The following is a 19089-nucleotide window of genomic DNA, read 5'->3' on the forward strand; positions in this document are numbered from 1 at the left end:
TCCGGACTTCCAGTGGCATTGTCAGTCATGGGACTCTACGTTGTTGGCTCTCTCTTCAACCTGGTTCATTACACGATTGAACCACCCTCCAACTATGGACCATTTGCAAACTTCAACATCGCTGGCACTGCGATAACCAACCTCCCCATTGTATACTTCCTCGTGAAGGCCTATCTCTACATTCCAGAGGGGAAAGGGGACCAGCTATTGTCTTCGGAGGCTGTTGAAGGATCGGGAACGAGGGCCTCAAGTCGGAAAAGGGCTCCCGTTAATAGATTGTCTTATTAAAGTGTTTAGTTCTCTGATCTCTATTTGAATATTTATGTACATAAGTATTTATGCATGCATTTGTGTCGTTTGTATAATGGTATTTTAACTGAGTGTGTATATCTGTGCGTGTAAATTTATTTTATTATTAATATAAAATCAAAAAGATGATAACAGTTTGTTTTTACTTTAACGATTAAACCTTTCACTTGGAATGGGGAGCTTTTTTGAAATAGTGGAGAAGTTTGTCCGCCTCGTCTAATTGATCACTAATATCTTCATGCACTTCCCATGATTTTTCTGGCATTGTGGGATAATTTAGAGACCAAGGGATTTCTATTTGACCAGGTTCTTCCAGGGTCACACCACCATCTTCAAGTGCTCCAATGATTAGAGAAATCTGAAAAGAATCAGGTTTGATTATTTTATGCGATCCTATTGATTTTTTTATCAAACCTTTTCTTTTTTCCTGTCCTCTTCAGATAGGTAGCATGAAAGTTCCGTAATTCCAACTTGGAGACATCGATGTGCTAAAACTTGACCAATAGTTTTTGCAGAGACCGAATCTCTAGTACTGAAATTGTGAAATTTACCTGATAAAAAATACCTTCAAGTAGATGTAGATTGAGTGAGGGACTTACTTGTACAAAAACTTTTTAATGCACCACTCATTTGTTGATGCAGAGACAGGAATCTGACCTAATACATGGACCACCTTGGCTGTGATGTGCCTGCCAGTCAACTCAATGGTCAATCTAGAGAGGAGAAAATTGCATACACAGATTCCAATTAACACATCATTCACCAGATAAATTCTAATAAGCTATAAGTTATGATAAATGAATGTACTTGTTCCAATAACTGCGCCCCTCCTTTTCCAAATCCCATCCCGAAATCTTTTCAGCAATCCTCAGCTTCTCTAAGTTTCTAGGATTGCGGTTGCTGACTTTGTCCATGATGAGGGTGTTGTTGGGTGGAAATTCCTTCTTCTTGATCGGGGAGCTTATAGTACTGCTGCTGTTACTGTTGGAGGAGGAGGAGATGAAGCGAAAACATCGTGGACATTTCCTCGACAGCTCTGCAAGTCACCGGATAATATGAATATAATTGAAGAATATGATTATCATATCACTTATCATCACAAAATACAAACTTCTTAATTTAACGTTACCTGATGATATCCGAGCACTGTTGCTATTAAAAATTCCGAGTACAGAATTGATCATTTTGTGTCTTGGGGTCAATCTCAATCTCAAATTCTCAATACTTTCGGCTTTTGCTGATATAATTATTGTTGGAGTCTCACGAGTGGTTTGGCGGACTGGTTGCTTGATCGTGTCTCGTGCAGCCAACCGGGGGGACTCGAATCTGCGGCAGGCTGCTGCTAACTCTGTTCATTCTTTTGTAGCAGTCTGACAGTGACAACTTTCCCTACCAGATTTTTTTAAATTACGCCGGCTCTTGGTAAGATAAGATTCAAAAAATGGTAAGTCTCCATCTGTAATTATTCTAATTATATCATGACTGAGCTGTGCAGCTAACATTTGTCTGATATTGCAGAGACCGTTGATTTTGCAAGGGCACACTCGTGCCATTACGCAAATCAAGTACAACCGAGAGGGTGATCTTATCTTCTCGTCGTCCAAGGATGCAAATCCCTGCGTGTGGTACTCTTCCAATGGGGAACGAGTTGGTACGTTCGATGGTCATAATGGAGCCGTTTGGTGCATCGATATCGACTGGAAGACGGATAAGTTCCTCTCCGGCGGTGGTGACATGACGATTCGACTCTGGGACTGCGAGACGGGTGAGTCAAAGTAAAAATGTCTCTTCGGAACGTTTCAGTTAAAACTATTTCTAATGAACGTTCCTAATTATTTACTAATTTTGTTGTCCTTCTGTATTTTTATAGGCAAAATGTTGAACAAGGTTGACCGAGATTCTCCTGTGCGAACGGCATTGTTCAGTTACAGCGGAAATATGGCCGTGTACACGACTGATGCAGCGATGAGCAAACCGTGTGAAATCTTTTTTGCAGACGTGAGAGATCCAACCATGCTGGGAGAGTCGATGACCAAATCGACAGTAGAAGGGTCAAAGGTGACATCGATTTTGTGGGGCCCACTGGACGATACCGTTGTCACTGGACATGAGAGTGGCAAGTTAACGCAATGGGATCTTAGGGTGAGAGGATGCATGTAGAAATTTTAAGAATATGGTTTTTAAGAGATTCTAGTACATGTAATATTTGAAGTACCAAAGGGAGGGCGGCCTGGTGGATACGAATTTGACCTTGAATAACCCCGGAACGGTTTGTCGTAGCGGGTCAAAATTTTGAACAGACGAGCATGTTATCCTCAGATAGTTGTGTGCAAAATTTCAGCCTTCTACTTTGAAAAATGCCTGCCCCACAGCCCCCAGAAGCTGAGACAGTCATTTCAAATAGTTCCAGAAAAAATCTCGCCCGTGTTTGCAAAAAATTTTATTTGAATATTCTGTTGAGGAATAGAAGTGAGCTATTGGTGACAATTGACGAAGAACTATTTTCCCTACAAGTTACTAATTGGGTTCGAAGAGCTTACTACACGACAAATGCCGAAAAAAAATTCAAGAAATTTGGTGCTTTTCAGTGAGGAGAACTTTTTTAAACAGTTGATGGTCGTGGGTGCAATGTCCTGTCGTGGTGTCCTCCCACTTATCAAAGTCCCCCAAAAAGTGAAGGAATCTTCGAAGTATTATGTGGACCTTGTACTGAAACCACTTACAATACAATTTTCCTAATTTGCACGGTAAAATAATAATTAAGGTGATTTTTCATCATGACGGAGCGTCCTCCCAGACGGCAAAGTTGACCCAAGATTATGCAAATGACCTTGAACCTAGATTGGGGATAAAAATCATTTGGAATAGTGAAATACCTATACAATCCCCTGATATAAGTCAAATCGACTTGTTTGAGTTCGGATAGATGAAAAGAAAATCTTTCTGTGGGGACCGAATTTTTTAGACGGAGTTTGGAAAAAGTTGAAACGAGTGTCTCAACTTCTGGGGGCTGTGGGGGAGGCATTTTTGAAAGTAGAGAGTTGAATTTTTGCACACAACTATCTGAGGATAACATGCTCTTCTGTTCAAAATTTTGACCCGCTACGACAAACCGTTCCGGGGTTATTCAAGGCCAAATTCGTATCCACCAGGCTGCCCTCCCTTTAGTAGATACGAGTTTATACATATCACTTTATTAACACAGACAAATAAAATTGTGACAACGGCAGAAGACCATCATGGCAATATAAATGATATGCAGCCCAGCAAGGATGGAACCATGTTTATTACGGCATCAAAGGACAACACCTCCAAACTTTTTGATATCGATACCTTGGAACTACTGAAAACGTATAAAACTGATCGCCCCGTAAATAGTGCTGCTATTGCACCCAACTATGAACATGTACGTAATTAGGTGTAATTAACTTTTGCATTGCTAATTCTTAATGAAAAAACAAACCTTAATAACCAATCTAATATACTACACAGATTCTGCTTGGCGGAGGTCAAGAAGCGATGGACGTTACTACGACCGGAGCTAAAGAAGGAAAATTCGAAGCACGATTCTACCATTTGGTATTTGAGGAGGAATTTGCCCGTGTCAAGGGTCATTTTGGCCCCATCAACAGTTTGACCTTTCACCCAAGAGGAACTCAATATACATCAGGAGCTGAAGATGGTTTTCTTCGAGTGCATAACTTTGATAAGTCGTACTATGATTATAAATCGGACTTTTTCCTTTAGGCGATACTGTTATATAAGATTTTTTGTTGTGCCTGTGTGTGTACACGTAACTTGTCCACCCTGACCTCCCACGCACACACACACACACATCTTCGTGTTATAAGTAATATTTTTATTATTTAGTTAAAACATTTTACAATGTCTCATTTTTGCAAAAGGATAAAATTAAAAAATCTAGAAACGTACAAATAAATTCTTACTACTCTTGTTCGACTTTATTTTATTTTTATGTTTGATGTCGAAAAATATATTCGGCATATTTGACATGTCGTTGTGACCTTTTGACATTGTGAGTTAACGAACTTGTCCTCAGTCTTCTCTGACCCTTGATCTTTATTTGAAACAAGTAATGAAAGTTGATCCGTTCAAAATTAGACCCCTACGGACGGCCAGAAACGATGCATAATTTCGCATGCATTAATAAAATGCATATGTACTTATATGATGCATCCTAATATGTATGTATGCATACAAACTTTTACTAGCAAAGGTAAAATGTTAACAAACTTCCAACCTTTCATAACTACTAAAATAATAATTTCGTATATATTCGCAATTGACCAGCCTGAATTAATAATTAATATGCTTTTTATGCAATGATAATCAAGTACGTGTGAAGAATCCTCGTGGGAAAAAGTTGGCCTGACTTAACTACCGGTTATTTGTTACTTTTCCGTGATACTATTTATGTAAATAAATACCTACGAACGAATATACACAGTGTATCAATACAGTGTTTGTAACGATTCATATAGAGCTAAATGAATATATACTATAGATAACAGAATCTGATAAGTAATCTTCTGCTTGGCCAGCCATCCGACATACATACATATATAATTTCCAAAAAATTATATGCGAAATATTTATGCACTTAAAAAATCGATGTTTTCACGTCACTCGTCCTTGTGAAAGTATTTTGATCCAAATCAGAATATAAATTTCTGTACAAAAATGCCATGAACTTAAGATAATTGGGAAGCTCCGACGTGCAAGTATTAAAACGACTTAATGGCATTTACAGGGAATATATTTAAGAGGTGATTATAAAAAATTCTCACACTTCATTATGTACATACGTATACGTTCCTGATATACTTAAGTGTGTATAATCTGCACGGAAACATGTGCGGAACAAATCCAGTCGAAAATCAGACTATATCCGTTCTCACATATTGACATGGATGTTATTACACATCATGATCGTGCATAGTATCCCTGGCTGACCCATTATTGGGTTATTCCTATTCTAGGGGCTGACCTATGTTGCCGATGCTGGTTCTCACGCTCATTTTTTATCCAGCATATTCTGGTATTACCATTTTTGTGCGTGGATAAACTTTGCCATGCACTACATGCAACAAGTAGTTTTTAATGGTTTAAATAATTTCCTTAAAAACTCCAAAGCACATCCTTACATATAAGAAGTCATGGAGAAATTGATGCGAGGAGTGATCATTAAATTGACCCCCATGGTCTGGTGTGGTGTATCATAAAATGTCACTGTGGTTTGCGTGTAACTGTCACTAAAAATTTCGTAGTGGTTATTTTTTCAAATAGAGGAGGGATCGTAAAGTTGCAGAAAGTTTTATTATTAGTTTCTTTAAAATGCTACTACGGAGACTAAAATTTAGCACTAGCTGCCTAGCGTTACCTGGGTGAGGTTGGTGTGGGTCAGGTCTTGTGGATCATGGATAATTTAACCATCAATTCAATAAACTCGCCGTGGCCTTTTGACTATGAAAATCCACCAAAATTTGTTCCCTTCTGGTTCGAAAATGTGAACACTTTCCGATGGAAGGAGATGATGATTCGGAATCCCAACGTCGGATGGTATGCTTGTGCAGTTTACCTCACGGTCGTGTTCGCATTGCAGGTACAAGCTTTATCATTTTTGTATAACGAGATAAATTCGAGAAAGATCGAATCTTGTACTTCTTGAATATATATATCCTGCAGTCTTACATGAAAGATCGTCCAGCGGTGAACGTGAGGAAAGTAATGGTCGTGTGGAACACTTTTCTGACAATATTTTCGGCCTTTGGATTCTATCGGATTGCACAAGAGCTACTCTTTAATATATTTCAACCTGATGGGTACTACCGGAGTGTTTGTGTCAGGTGTGTGAACGGAACCAGGAGAACATAAAGTGGCGTCGTCGTTGCATAAATGTTGTGAAATTTAAATTGTATTTTAATTTTGCACGTACGATTTTAGAGAGGGTCGAAACCTACCAGCGGACTTTTGGGGAATGTTATTTGTCTTGTCCAAATTTTTTGAACTTGGCGACACAATTTTCATCGTTCTAAGAAAACAACCGCTGATCGCTTTACAATGGTATCACCATTCCGTCGTGACTCTTTTTGCCTGGAAGTTGTACCCTTGGGGAGAACCCATCCTTTCCTACTACGCTGCCATCAACTATGGCGTCCACAGCGTCATGTATTGCTACTTTGCTGCCAGGGGGCTCAACCTTCGCATCCCCGAACCATTAGCCATGTCAATAACGACGCTACAAATTTCACAAATGATTATTAATACGGGAAACAATTTTTACACGATGGCCATGCTATGTAAGGAAATAGGATTAACTTGTTATCGAAAATTTCGAACCTTTAAAGTATTTTATTATTTGAAGCGTTTAAGTTTTAAACCACTTTTTCGCCTTTTTTGTCCATACAGACTTTGGCCATTCTTGCAGCAGACATCCCACTTCCATCACGTGGAGTTTGTTCGTTTACATCTCTCTTTGGATTCTGTTTGCGAAATTCTTCCTGGGCAGATATTTCTCTAAAAAGGGAGCCCACATAAAAGTGAAATGATTTCATCACGCTTCTGCAACCAAATACTAAACTTGGGTTACTGGTGTAGGTGCTTCTCTCAAGATAGATATTCTTGAATATTTTTCCTATCAGACCGGATTATGAGACTGAGTATGGTAGTATTGTGACAATAAAAATACCTAACTAATACTATCTAAATACTGGCTAATAGTTAATTAATTATGCAATAGCACATATTCACGTGATTGACGTGATATCAATAAACACCATGATACATAATATGCGTTTCAACTAAATATTATTTATGTACCTAATTTAAATACGTACAACATACATATGTACCCGTAGAGGTAAGGTGTAGTAACAATTCTTGGGCTCATTTAGTAATTACTTTGATAAGGGAAATGGGGCAGTGTCCGTAATAAAAAGTCTGGCTCTTTAATTACTCTCCAATGATAGTAAGTAACTCATCGCGTGCGTCTGCCCTAAAATAAGTTAATATCCTTGTATCTTCATTTTTGTGTCGTTCGTGTGTGACGTGATATCGACACTGATTTTTTCAAAACGTACGCAACAACTAATTAGTGAGCTGTATCATCAATCTTGGCAGCAGAAATAAGAATAAAAATACATGTGAAGGAATATGTATGCGCATATATAATTGCTTTGGTCTAGTTGAATTTATATTTCCCCATGAGAGTAACAACATGAAATGCACAAGTAAAGAATTTTAGAAATCTAACGACACGACCATGTATTCAATCATTCAGCATCGTAAAGATCGATGCGTCTGCGACGGAGTGAAGATTATTCACGTCGTTCTACGTTTTTTTTGCAAAAAGGCCTAAAAAGTTTGGATCGGCAATGGATAGCAATGGATCATAATGCACATGCATATATACTGTATGTACACAGGTATTTGTATATGTGCAAGTAGAGATGCAGCAGATCGAGGAGTGCTAAAGTGGTTGGACAGGAAGTGAGGAAGTGCATATTATTGCCAAACGAAAAAGCAAACTTCATCTCACTATTAATGTTATGCAATTTGTATGAGTATTATGTTATGAGTACTATGCACTCACTCGATTGCTCCAATTCTGTATAATTTTCTAATTGGTTCTTATATTGTTCGAATAGGTAATTGCGTTGTTGTACACCACTAAACAACACATGTGTAAATACGTATACAATTATGGTGTGTGGGTCAATAATTGTGGTCATGTGTTGTACATTATTGGATACTTTAAAATACTTAAATACTTTTTGCGTGAACGAGTTCCCAGCCAATACATGCGTTGCTATTATCCCATTCTAATACCTACATGCATACGTGTTCAACTCAACACAGCTCAGAAATCTGTCAGTGAAACTATTAATTAAGAGATTAATAACGTGAACAATACTTACTATGCGTACAACGAACCATACACGCTCTAATTTTAGTGTAGCAACAAGGGAAGAGGCAAATAAATAGCGGATAAAATGCATGTAATACAAATGTATGGTTTTTGGTCAGGTCAGGTCAGGTTTGGGTAGCAGACTGCCCAAAAGTCCCAAAACTAAGTTTTCCCTAATCCTGGAGGAAGGGACAGATTTTATGGTTTTGACAACTAGTGGCATGTGGGGGTGGAGGAAATGCGAAGAACTTGGTAACGAATAGACGCAGCGAGTCTGAGTACGCATACATATCTACAACAAACATCACCTAAAAGTGCCTTTAAATAAGCAGCCCAAACCTCTGCTACATAGGTATCACTGCATTTTGCAGTCTCACTTGTTCCCTTTCTTGCTTTGAATTAGTTGCTTATTTGTTGTTCAATGATCAACATTTGTGAATTATCTTACTGAAAAGGAGACTTGTAATATCAATCTTGCATAATGTAGTGCACATCCACTAGATACATACATATACTTCATAAAGGACGTGTAATAATACATACATATCTCTCGTAATTGTAGAAGAAGCACTAATAATGGACGTCCACCTCCTAGCTCAGATGTCAACTGTGGTGGCTCAAAGTATTCGACAGCTCCTCCAGCTCATTGGTTTTCGCAACTTGGACGTTTTCATGGAATGGCACTTGAATGGTGACATTAAGCGCAACGCGAGACTCTCCGTCTTGGGGATGTTTGCTTGAAATCGCTAAAAATCTGAAACCCATACAGACAATCTAGCCAACAAATGTGTTTCAAACTTCAGAAAATTTGGTGGAAGTGACTCCATTGTGAATTTATTGACATTTTATCATATTTAATTCTATTTAATACACAATTTCTTCCGGTGCGACGTGGTTCATTCACTGTGGGACAGTCTACAAGAACGTTGCGTCACGGAACATTGATAACAAGAAAACTCAATCCATCAATTGAATCTATCATGGAATAGTGACTTGATAGCTTATTTGGCCTCGTTAGTGCATGCAAACTCGTTGAATTAGAGATGTTGGAATTGCAACCGTGTAAAGAAGTTCCTATAAACTTTAATGTCATTATTATCGTCTCTTACGACGAGCAGTGTTATGTGGGCACCCACCCAATTCTCAGTGCATCTGATGTGTAACAAGTGATCAAAGCCGTGAAGTGACGCACGTCATGGCTCGAAAGCGTTTTAAATTCCTTATTTTCAACAGAAAGATTTGCCTATTAAGACAGAAATTGAAAGCCCCCAAGTGTTAGACAAGTGTTAGAAAAAGTGCGAGTGGTGGGTGTGGTGTCTCACTAGACAATGGGTGCAAGTCCCACTCACCTCCTCAGAGCAGTACCCCAACCAGAGTGATAAGAAAGACAACAAAATCAACCATGGGCGACTCAGCGTATTTCAACTACAATTTTGCCCTCATGCCAATTCCAATGTTGACCCGAATGACGTTTATGACGGTGCCATCAGTTGTAACCATGTATGCTGCAGTCATGTATTATTCCGACTTTCTGAGGTCTCAATCCGTTCAATTTTATGATCCATTTCACTACGAGGAGTTTGACTTTATAGTTGGTCAGTCTTCATTTAATAATTTAACAAGTCTTCATAGAATGATTCGTTCGAGGGTGCATTATTTTTTGGGTAATTTTATCCTGGATTTCAGTGGGAGGAGGTTCGGCAGGGGCAGTTGTAGCGAACCGGTACGATTCATTAGCTCATCTTCGCACGACTATAAATTCGGTCATTACATATGCTACTATTTTTTAGGCTGTCCAGGTGGAATCGAGTGCTTTTGCTTGAGGGTGGAGGTAAGATGACAGACGCCATGAATCGCTCGTCCAATTTTCTTGAACTATTGTTTGGTTTTAAAACAAGGTGACCCATCTCCTCTGGCGTCCGTCCCCGCGATGGCCGTCTACCTTCAGAGGATCGATAGCACCGATTGGCAATATAAAACCGTTCCTCAGAATAAGTTTTCAAATTCTTGTCTCGCAATGGTTGGTCAGCAGTCCATGTGGCCGCGCGGTCGCGGATTAGGTGGCACTTCCAACTTGAACTTTATGATTTATCAGAGAGGAAATCCAAAGGCAGGTCCAAGTAATTCATGACTTGTTATGGTTTGAGTGTTTGAGACGACATTGTTTATATTTAGGATTATGATGAGTTGGCAGAGTCGGTAGGAGATTCGGGATGGCGCTATGAAAATCTACTCCCGTTTTTCCGAAAATCAGAAAATTATCATGGGAATTATCCGAATGGTTAAAAATAATATCAATAATAAATATATCTATACGGCGGATAAGTATTTATGATAAATCTGGAAAATATTTATGCAACATTTGAGAAAACGCCAAAATATTTATTTTAGTCCACATATTTTCCAGCAGTTTTAGTAAAATATTTTACTAAATTCAATATTTTTGTTCTTCTAAATCGTCAAATGGGGACAAGATTTCAGTCATATTTTTTATATGGCCAAAATATATTTGGAAAACCCTCGAAGTATTGACAAATATTAAACGCTTTCAAATCTACCAGAGTATGAGAATACTAATAATAATTCTGAAGATAAAAATTTTGAAACTTGTGGGGCATGAAATGAAAAATCGAAAACAAGTAAATAGGCGCCATATGAATTGTCTAACTCGTTTTACCGAATACCCTCATGTTTTATGTAGAAAAGTATCACGGGTCTCAGGGACCTTTGTTCGTTGGCAAACTAAAGGACGGGAACATTCTAGCCGATCGCTTCATCAAAGCTGCGAGAGAAATGGGCTTCAAAGAAAGGGACTCAAATTCACGTCAGACTCAAGGTTGGTAAATTAAATATAGCCAAATCTTAACTTTTCCATGCACTTATTATATGATTTATGCATGTCTGGTTGATTCTGCATTGATGTTGCAGGATTTAGTAAATTGGACGCCACAATGAAAGTAAGTTAAATATTCTTGTACTTTCCAAACCAATTTCCGAAAAATTTTACTTCCAGGATGGAGTTCGTTGGGGAACATTTGAAGCATTCTTGAAGCCTATTATCGATCGAAAGAATCTTGTGATTTATCGTTATGCACGAGTTATTAAAGTGAGATGGTCGCATGCTTTACAAAATAATGCAACATTGGAAACTCGTATGGTTTCAAAAAATAATTTCATGTCATTATGTAGATTCATCTGGATCGACGAAAATCAGCTTACGGCGTGACTTATGTCCGTCATGGGATGCAGAAATTTGTCCGTGCACGAAAAGAGGTCATAATTAGTGCTGGAGCAGTTGACTCGCCTCGGCTGCTCATGGTACTTGATATAATTTCGGATTTTTTCTGTATACGTTTTGCCCAGGACATATTTTGTCTCACATTTTTTCGGTGTACCTATCCGACTAATTTTTTTTACATGACGATAAATTAATGTTTATTCACATTCCCCATCGTGTATTTCTTTTTGCTTCATATTGTTACTGCTTATTGTAATAATGACTATTATGACTAAATAGCTCTCTGGAATTGGGATCAAGTCACATTTGCACCAAGTTGGGGTAATATAATAGATTATAATAAAGAGTTTCTTGTAATTTATCAAGTGGAAGTTTAGAAATTGACAATGTTTGAACAGATCTCATGCCGTGCGAACCTACCCGTTGGTCAGAATCTGCAGGACCACGTAACCACGGTAGGTGCAATATGACAAAAGATATACCTCAGCGTCAGCTACGGTGATTAGTTTTTTTTTCATTTATTTCTGCTGTTGCTTTTAGCTATTAGGTCCCGTGACTATGAAGGCAAAAAGTCTGTTGGTCGACAGGGACGTTAATATACACTCCATTAATCAGTATTCCAGGCAGGGCGGAGGTAATTTGAGGCAATTAAAAAGTTGTAAATCAGTTTAGTCAAGTTTCATGTCCACCAAGGTCCCTTCTCGTCCCTCGCTGGCGTCTCTGCGGTGGGATTTGTCTCCACGCCAAGTACAAATAAGGATAAGGATTGGCCTAACGTTGGCTATTTCTTAAGCACGAGTGGGGTTCATAAGACGCTGGCGGACGAGTTCACTTACATCCTTGGGCTGAAGCCTGGACTCCTCGACAAATATTATGGTCCTCACGTGGGGAAAGATGCCAACTTCGTTCTAGTCATGTTGGGTTAGTACTTTATAAGAATTAATTGTTGTTATTCAAATAACCAGCCCATAAACAGTTTACATGATGGAAAATATGTGCGCAGGGAGACCCAAGAGTCGTGGAGAGATTAGACTTGCGAGCAGAAGTCCATGGGACAAGCCGATAATTGATCCAAAATATTTTAGCCATCCGGACGATATTGTATCAATGGTGGAAGGTAATTACTTTCCAGAATTAGTATATCACTACCATTATAGTAGCTAAGAATATTATGTGTGTGTGTAGCCGTCAAGTTTATTGTGAATCTGTATGAGAAGACTGAAACGTATCGAGGTTTGGGAGCGAAACTAGTGAATAATCATTTTCCAGGATGTGAAAATTTCAATTTGAAGAGTCCCGCGTATTTCGAATGCTACGTTCGTCATATGACTTTAACACTTTACCATCCTTCTTCAACGGTCTCAATGGGTCGCAGGCACAACGACTCGACTGCTGTGGTCGACTCCCATCTGAGGTGACATCCTCTCCCGTCATCCTTTCCTCCCAATTTTATCGCTAATAATTAAAAACGACGTATAAAAATGATTTGTAACGTCTTATTTATTTATCTCTACTACGCACAGGGTTCTGAAAACTCGTGGTCTTCGCGTCGTGGACACGTCAGTCCTTCGAAAAATCACGAATGCCAATTTGAATGCTGCTGCCATCCTGATTGGCGAGAAGGTGAGTTTGCAAGTTATGTACTTGCACAAAGCAATTGATTTAATGCTACTATTTCATAGGGCGCGTCTCTCGTCCAGACGTACTGGGCCATGCAATATGCCGTTTGTGATAAGCTTGCACACTTCCTAGGACAGCACAATGGCCAAATGTGTTTCTATTCTCGGATGCCATAACTATGCATATAGTAAAAAATTAAATTACTACTACATATATACTATTTTACAAGTTATAATAACTATGCTAAGGGTAACATATGCTCTAATAAACCATAATTAATTATTCCCACTTGAGGGCTTGTGTACGATTTGTTACTGAATTGATTCTTTACACTTGATAGCATTTCCGATCAAAAGAAACCCGCTGCTTTAACATAATTGTAGCTATAATGAGATGAATCAACTTGATCAATTACTGTCTATTAGAGTAACCTTGCCTGATCTTGAAAAATGTGCATGCGTTAAAATGACTTTCATGTATTTATGTAACAAATTATCTACACATACGTGAAGCATGAGTCGGTGTATACTTTTTCATCCGGTACATCAATCAAGTCAATTGAGTTTTGTAATTTAAAAGCTCAATACCATTTATTTTCGAGTTGCAATTAAATTATAAGGCCACCATTTTGTGAAAGCATACTATTTTCCCATCCCCAGGTTTGCGAAAGCAGATTTTGACAAATAATATTTTTTATTGCGAAATAATTATTCATTATAGTCTCATATGCCTAAAACAGTAGAAGGTATTATTTTGTCAAGCTATATAACATTAGAGGTGTAGATAGCGATTATTATATGCATTGAATTACATAATATAAAAATTTATCATAAACTTTGCACGCAGTAAGTAATGAAAAAATCGTCGCTCTCTGTAATTTTAATTTTATCACGATTATTAAAATCCAATCCGTCTGGTTGCGTGTGAAATGCGAATTTACTGTGTAAAGAGATGCTATAAAGTGATGCATATACTTTGATTGGACACTGTGGATATGAGCTTGAAACAGTTTTGGTCATCCCTTCGGCATGCAGATAATATGCAACAAGGCCAAGGTCGACTGGACATTCTCGTTTCGTTTATTGACTTCATGAGGGTTCAATTATTTAATTTTGCGACAATTTTTCCTCCTTCAATCTCACAAACTATTATAATTCGCTTTTTTATGCAACCGATTTTTTAATCAAGATCGACCCTGACGAGCCCCCAACCTCTCTAAATATCTCTCAATAGTGTCCGATAATAATTACTCTTAATTTGAGACCCACGGACACTGAGCATCTTTTTAAAAGTTTTTAAATGTATATATGCTTTACTGTCGTGCGTTCAGTCCAGTCAAATCATAACCGTCCTCACATGCACTCGTCTTGGTCCGTAATATTTTAGAGTTGTTCTTTTACAAATTAGTACTTAAATAAAGTATACAATGTCGGAAAACGGGGTCGATGGGGACCCCTGCTCCTCCAGTATTCCCAATATCACCAAGTCATTTCTGGAGTCAGCACTGCAAAAGAAGGTCAAAACTTTCGACGTGATTTCAGGCTCCAACCCAGGTGACAACTTTACCAGCGTTTTATACGGGGTAGACGTTGTCTTGGAGGATGACTCTTCCGACCATCCGCAACAGCATCTCCTCCTCAAACTGTACCCAAATCACCCTATTCGACAGAAATTTCTGGATGACACCAACTTATTTTGGAAGGAATATTCCGTGTACAAAACTCTCATCCCAGAATATATGAAATTGCAGAAGAAAGTTGTTCAAAAGAAATCAGATTTGTTAAAACTTGCCTTTCCTCCATTTGTTGGGGGAAGTGCAATAAATTATAAAAATGGTACTAAATAAACTTGTCAGCAAATTTGATAAGATTTTATTTCCCATATAGGGCACATAACCAAACGTAATTTTATTTTATTTTATGTAGCTCTTTCAAAGAACGCTGAAGACGAGCACAAAAGTGACTTCTTTTCCAACTATATCTTAATGCAGGATGTCCGCAAAAGCTGTGGATTCACGATGGCAAACAAACAGCTTGGCCTGGATTTCGATCACTGTGCTCTCGTGGTCAAAGAGCTGGCCAAACTGCACGCCCTCAGTCTGGCCTACAAAGTGCACAGCGGATTGTCCACCCTCACGTCTCGTTTCCCATTTCTCGCCGAAGCATTTCTCTCGGATGAGAACGTGTTTATTCAGCCCGTGGCCAAGTCCAATTTCGAGATGGTGTTACAGCTCATGGAAACCGATGTCAGTCTCAAAGGTTCCGAGGCAATGCGTTCCTTTCGTAAATTGGATGGGAAAATTATGGACATTTTCAAAATGTTTGTTTCCCCGGAAGGGGTTGACGAGGTGGAGGCCCGCAAGCTAAGACGGCTCATGGGACCGAATGAGGATGAAAACAATGGAAAAAGTGAGTACAGCTTAAAAAATGCATATATGCACCTAAATAATATGTATGCATGAGGACGGTCTGGTTAGGAATTCTAAAAACATTTTGTGTTCCTCCGGGACAGAACAATGGATCGTAGGAGGGCACGGGGACTGCTGGATTAATAATATGCTTTTCCGATATGACCCAATTACCAAGAAGCCGGTGGAAATTATGCTCGTGGATTTGCAGGTCTTCCGAGAATCCTGCCTCACCTTGGACCTCGTCTACTTTTTCTACACGAGCACGGATCACAACCTTCGGTCTCAAAGCCTGGATTCTCTCCTCCAACTCTATGCAGATCACTTTCTCCAATTTTGTCGCATTCTGGACACTCCTCCGTTTCCAGATTTTTCTGTCAAAGAGCTCAAGCGTAGGTTTAATCGTTCGAAAGTGCTGGGTTTCATGATGGCCATACTCGTGCTCCCCATCATTTTGACAAGTCCAGAAAACTCCGTAAATTTGGACGACGTGGAAGTGAAAGCAAGTGGAAAAGAGGGCGAAGAGGGTGAGATCCCTGATTTAAGTGACCTCCTCGACTCCATGAAGGTAAAGGAGGCAGGGGACCAGAACTTGATGCAGAGCAGATTTCAAGGCATGATTCTTGAGTTGCACAAAGATGGAGTTTTATAAAAAAAAACATTTTATGACAAATTTTAGTATGAAAAGCTGAATTTATTGGGCACCTACACGCCCAAATGCATACATTACAAGTGTGTATAATACATATGTACAATATTAAAATAGTGCAATAATATTGATAATAAATATTACTTTTGTTGTGATTGATTATACAGGAATGAATTATGTGCAGTGCACAACATAATTGTTATCCAACGTAATTTATCATCCATCTTGTAGGAGACGTTATCCTCTGATGAAATAGACAACATCTTACTGAAAATGTGTTAGCAATATCGGAGCATTTCAACATTTTTTCAACTTTGCCCTTGAATATTTTGATTGATTCCAACCATCACACAAACTGCCCCAAGAAACGTTGCTTATATTAACTTGGACCACATCATTTTAAAATTTCAACCAAATCAGAGGGTTACATTTCATACCATCGCATTATTAACTAACAGGTTGTAAGGTTGTAACTCTGGGCACGTTGTGGGCGGTCATACGGCAAGAAAACTTCCAAGTTTGGAGCCATAAAAAAACTTCAGGAAGATCAGAGAGCGACACGTCTTCCTCTTTGACCAGTCCCTCCCCTTCTCTGAAGAGGTCAAGGCCAATGACACTTGTATTACAAGAATATAGGCTCCTGGTGACTGAGCGTATGAGTCAGTCGATGAGTACTAAATAATTTCACGTTGACTCATTTTCTCTTTGTATCTTGTGTATCCGATCTTGTTTTCGACCTCGACAGGGTGCATTGAAGGAGATGACCGCAAGTTTGTTGTGCGGACGGCGAGTGATCCGATCTTCGATTACAAGATTGTGATTAAGGTGCGTGTGAGACCAGGAGAAGCTGGAGGTTGAAGATGTCATCCAAGAGACTCGAACAAACAAATTCAAATTAACGAATTGAAAATGATCGCGAGGGAAAGACAAGCCTGGTCATGCGCATTTTTCAGGTTATCAACACCGACATGTGGGATTGCATTTTGTTTTCATGAAAGATACAGTTAATAAATATGCCGCTGCTCATTGAGCCAATTTGCTGATATTTGATAACACTTTTGAACACAGGATTACGTACTTGACCACAATCAATGACTTGAGTACTCAAGTACTTGAGCAATCTTATGTAATACTTATCTGCGCCAGGGTGACTATGCCCTTTTGAATTGTCCTTGGTTTCTCCTTTGGAGAAACCAGAAAAAAAGTTTCTGCGGTATCTGCGCAGAAATCCTGCATCACAAAGCAGAACTGTGAGACTAATCAGAATAATTTTCCCTTAGAAAAAATCGGTACATATGTTCATATGTATATACATACATACACAGGTAAATAATGAAACATAGTGCATAAGTTGAGCAATACAATGTTATACACGTGTACCTCTATTTTACTTATGCCTGTTTGTTTCCATTCCGTTCCCACCCATTTCAGCCAACTACATATTTAATCAGGAATGTCTGTGAAAACATCTCAAAAAGTATTTCCCCAGTTCAACAAGCAGATCGTCGGTGCATATTGTTGAAGTTTCGGTGTCTAGCTCTAGCTTTGAAAATGGGGTTCGAAATGATTCTCCAACTCTTCGTCAGCGTCCTTATTTTCATAGGTTTGATGCAAAATAGTTGCAAAGCCATAACATTCGAAGAAGATGTTACGCTCACCCTCGCACAAAAGGGCCTGTTAGACGAGGTACGCTCCAAATCTACATATGAAAAACGTCTAAACGTTGAATTTCCTAAATATTAATTCCAAGAGCAGTTTAAAATCCGGGTGATGCCCAAACTTGTGGAACCATACATGCAAGACGACCTTTTCCTCCTCAAGTGGCTGAGATGTATGTTGAAATAGCTTAATACATATGCATGTCACCCATGATTAACGAGGACGCTGGTAATGTATGCTTAAAATAAACAGATAGCAATTTCAACGTAGAATCTGCCGAATCTCGTCTATTAAAGGTATGTTAGTCACTGAAATTAAAACATTTTGCCACTTTAACCCAGGTCTATCCATACAGCATAATTATTTCTGTTTTCATGCGGGCACAGCATATGGCCTGGCGCAAGAAAAACGGCATGGACACGATTGATCAAGAAGATTTTTCCGACCTTCGACCGGATTTTCGATATTCTTTGGAAGGGAGAGACAAACTGGGTCGTTCTTGTAAGTAAACCACTTGTACACACACTTATTTATTTTCAAATACTTTTTTTTGATTACCAAAATTTCTCCTTCGCAGTTATATACTTTGAAGCGGGAACCATTGACCTGCGACGAGCCCTTGTTCAAGGGAAGGGGGAGAAATTAATGCGCTATGTCGACAAAGGGCTGCAAGAGGCGTGTACTCTGGTCAGAAACTTGGGACAAGAATATAAGAACATTACTCGAGGACATCTCATCATCAACCTCGACGGGTTCAACATTATGCAGCATGGATGCCTTCGATGTAATTTCATTTCTCATGTATTTAACAATAAATACACGATGTGCGTATATTAATTGTGCAGGTATCCCATTTCTGCTCAGGATTGTCATTGGGTACGAAGAGAACTATCCAGAATGTGCAGACCAAATTATCACAGTGAACAGTACGTGATTAAATATTTTATCAATTGATGTCCACAAGCAAATATGTACAACTCATTTGCCTTTCAGCCCCATCCTCCGTGGAACCTGTGCTTAACGCAATTAAAGCTCTGTTAAGTCCAGGGATGAGAAAAAGTCTTCACATTTACGGAACCAACCGTCGCCAATGGCTGAACGAGTTGGAAAAGGACTTTGATTTTGACAAGTTGCCCCCATCACTTGGTGGCTCAAAAATCTATGCTGGCATGGAGGACGACTATTAATAATTTTCTGCAGACATTTCAGAATAACAACAACGCACTTGATGAAATTCACCAAATAAAATGCATATACATATTTTAATATTTGAACAGTGT

At 38.9% G+C, this 19089-nt stretch overlaps 6 protein-coding genes across 6 annotated transcripts; 5 read left to right on the top strand and 1 right to left on the bottom strand.

Moving 5' to 3' along the window:
* Nucleotides 1-389: 389 nt before the first annotated feature.
* Nucleotides 390-1610, bottom strand: LOC110853107 (39S ribosomal protein L18, mitochondrial). The gene is made up of 5 exons (XM_022101342.2): nucleotides 1439-1610; nucleotides 1117-1345; nucleotides 909-1022; nucleotides 724-841; nucleotides 390-667 (listed from the first exon to the last, which is right to left on the bottom strand). The coding sequence occupies exons 1-5, from the start codon at nucleotides 1491-1493 to the stop codon at nucleotides 473-475; spliced, it is 711 nt and encodes a 236-aa protein (XP_021957034.1). The 5' UTR covers nucleotides 1494-1610; the 3' UTR covers nucleotides 390-472.
* A 26-nt stretch (nucleotides 1611-1636) lies between these two features.
* LOC110850559 (eukaryotic translation initiation factor 3 subunit I) lies at nucleotides 1637-4269 on the top strand. The gene is made up of 5 exons (XM_022097995.2): nucleotides 1637-1753; nucleotides 1828-2074; nucleotides 2180-2451; nucleotides 3515-3715; nucleotides 3802-4269. The coding sequence occupies exons 1-5, from the start codon at nucleotides 1751-1753 to the stop codon at nucleotides 4054-4056; spliced, it is 978 nt and encodes a 325-aa protein (XP_021953687.1). The 5' UTR covers nucleotides 1637-1750; the 3' UTR covers nucleotides 4057-4269.
* Nucleotides 4270-5296: 1027 nt separating this feature from the next.
* LOC110842082 (elongation of very long chain fatty acids protein 6-like) lies at nucleotides 5297-7037 on the top strand. The gene is made up of 4 exons (XM_035847003.1): nucleotides 5297-5932; nucleotides 6016-6176; nucleotides 6274-6629; nucleotides 6739-7037. Exons 1-4 carry the CDS (start codon nucleotides 5747-5749, stop codon nucleotides 6876-6878), a joined length of 843 nt encoding a protein of 280 aa, XP_035702896.1. The 5' UTR covers nucleotides 5297-5746; the 3' UTR covers nucleotides 6879-7037.
* A 1452-nt stretch (nucleotides 7038-8489) lies between these two features.
* LOC110845029 (glucose dehydrogenase [FAD, quinone]) lies at nucleotides 8490-13382 on the top strand. The gene is made up of 18 exons (XM_022091388.2): nucleotides 8490-8588; nucleotides 8799-9831; nucleotides 9923-9959; nucleotides 10027-10067; nucleotides 10135-10346; nucleotides 10412-10517; nucleotides 10938-11072; nucleotides 11165-11193; nucleotides 11250-11342; nucleotides 11426-11554; nucleotides 11754-11795; nucleotides 11873-11929; nucleotides 12015-12108; nucleotides 12168-12395; nucleotides 12478-12591; nucleotides 12660-12888; nucleotides 12998-13097; nucleotides 13157-13382. The coding sequence occupies exons 2-18, from the start codon at nucleotides 9639-9641 to the stop codon at nucleotides 13268-13270; spliced, it is 1953 nt and encodes a 650-aa protein (XP_021947080.1). The 5' UTR covers nucleotides 8490-8588; nucleotides 8799-9638; the 3' UTR covers nucleotides 13271-13382.
* A 925-nt stretch (nucleotides 13383-14307) lies between these two features.
* LOC110845038 lies at nucleotides 14308-16320 on the top strand. Its single transcript, XM_022091399.2, has 3 exons — nucleotides 14308-14929; nucleotides 15020-15502; nucleotides 15606-16320. The coding sequence occupies exons 1-3, from the start codon at nucleotides 14521-14523 to the stop codon at nucleotides 16151-16153; spliced, it is 1440 nt and encodes a 479-aa protein (XP_021947091.1). The 5' UTR covers nucleotides 14308-14520; the 3' UTR covers nucleotides 16154-16320.
* Nucleotides 16321-17593: 1273 nt separating this feature from the next.
* LOC110841705 (SEC14-like protein 2) lies at nucleotides 17594-19077 on the top strand. The gene is made up of 7 exons (XM_022087398.2): nucleotides 17594-17836; nucleotides 17906-17981; nucleotides 18062-18105; nucleotides 18196-18310; nucleotides 18387-18593; nucleotides 18655-18735; nucleotides 18803-19077. The coding sequence occupies exons 1-7, from the start codon at nucleotides 17702-17704 to the stop codon at nucleotides 18994-18996; spliced, it is 852 nt and encodes a 283-aa protein (XP_021943090.1). The 5' UTR covers nucleotides 17594-17701; the 3' UTR covers nucleotides 18997-19077.
* The last annotated feature ends 12 nt before the right edge of the window (nucleotides 19078-19089 follow it).

Source organism: Folsomia candida, unplaced genomic scaffold (genome assembly GCF_002217175.1).
Source record: "Folsomia candida strain VU population unplaced genomic scaffold, ASM221717v1 Fcan01_Sc001, whole genome shotgun sequence".
NCBI classification, from domain to species: domain Eukaryota; kingdom Metazoa; phylum Arthropoda; class Collembola; order Entomobryomorpha; family Isotomidae; genus Folsomia; species Folsomia candida.

What these genes read in the sequence shown, in the direction of transcription:
- LOC110853107 (XM_022101342.2), bottom strand. Translation starts at nt 1,493, where the DNA reads ATGATCAATTCTGTACTCGGAATTTTTAATAGCAACAGTGCTCGGATA. An exon ending in GGGCGCAGTTATTGGAACAA is followed by an intron (nt 1,023 to 1,116) that starts GTACATTCATTT and finishes TCTCCTCTCTAG; the next exon opens with ATTGACCATTGAGTTGACTG. An exon ending in AGGACAGGAAAAAAGAAAAG is followed by an intron (nt 668 to 723) that starts GTTTGATAAAAA and finishes GATTCTTTTCAG; the next exon opens with ATTTCTCTAATCATTGGAGC.
- LOC110841705 (XM_022087398.2), top strand. Translation starts at nt 17,702, where the DNA reads ATGGGGTTCGAAATGATTCTCCAACTCTTCGTCAGCGTCCTTATTTTC. An exon ending in CCGAATCTCGTCTATTAAAG is followed by an intron (nt 18,106 to 18,195) that starts GTATGTTAGTCA and finishes ATGCGGGCACAG; the next exon opens with CATATGGCCTGGCGCAAGAA. An exon ending in GCAGCATGGATGCCTTCGAT is followed by an intron (nt 18,594 to 18,654) that starts GTAATTTCATTT and finishes TTAATTGTGCAG; the next exon opens with GTATCCCATTTCTGCTCAGG.
- LOC110842082 (XM_035847003.1), top strand. Translation starts at nt 5,747, where the DNA reads ATGGATAATTTAACCATCAATTCAATAAACTCGCCGTGGCCTTTTGAC. An exon ending in TACCGGAGTGTTTGTGTCAG is followed by an intron (nt 6,177 to 6,273) that starts GTGTGTGAACGG and finishes GTACGATTTTAG; the next exon opens with AGAGGGTCGAAACCTACCAG. An exon ending in TTACACGATGGCCATGCTAT is followed by an intron (nt 6,630 to 6,738) that starts GTAAGGAAATAG and finishes TTGTCCATACAG; the next exon opens with ACTTTGGCCATTCTTGCAGC.
- LOC110845038 (XM_022091399.2), top strand. Translation starts at nt 14,521, where the DNA reads ATGTCGGAAAACGGGGTCGATGGGGACCCCTGCTCCTCCAGTATTCCC. An exon ending in TGCAATAAATTATAAAAATG is followed by an intron (nt 14,930 to 15,019) that starts GTACTAAATAAA and finishes TATTTTATGTAG; the next exon opens with CTCTTTCAAAGAACGCTGAA. An exon ending in GGATGAAAACAATGGAAAAA is followed by an intron (nt 15,503 to 15,605) that starts GTGAGTACAGCT and finishes CCTCCGGGACAG; the next exon opens with AACAATGGATCGTAGGAGGG.
- LOC110850559 (XM_022097995.2), top strand. An exon ending in ACTCTGGGACTGCGAGACGG is followed by an intron (nt 2,075 to 2,179) that starts GTGAGTCAAAGT and finishes GTATTTTTATAG; the next exon opens with GCAAAATGTTGAACAAGGTT. An exon ending in TTGCACCCAACTATGAACAT is followed by an intron (nt 3,716 to 3,801) that starts GTACGTAATTAG and finishes TATACTACACAG; the next exon opens with ATTCTGCTTGGCGGAGGTCA.
- LOC110845029 (XM_022091388.2), top strand. Translation starts at nt 9,639, where the DNA reads ATGGGCGACTCAGCGTATTTCAACTACAATTTTGCCCTCATGCCAATT. An exon ending in AAATTCACGTCAGACTCAAG is followed by an intron (nt 11,073 to 11,164) that starts GTTGGTAAATTA and finishes TTGATGTTGCAG; the next exon opens with GATTTAGTAAATTGGACGCC. An exon ending in ACTCGCCTCGGCTGCTCATG is followed by an intron (nt 11,555 to 11,753) that starts GTACTTGATATA and finishes ATGACTAAATAG; the next exon opens with CTCTCTGGAATTGGGATCAA.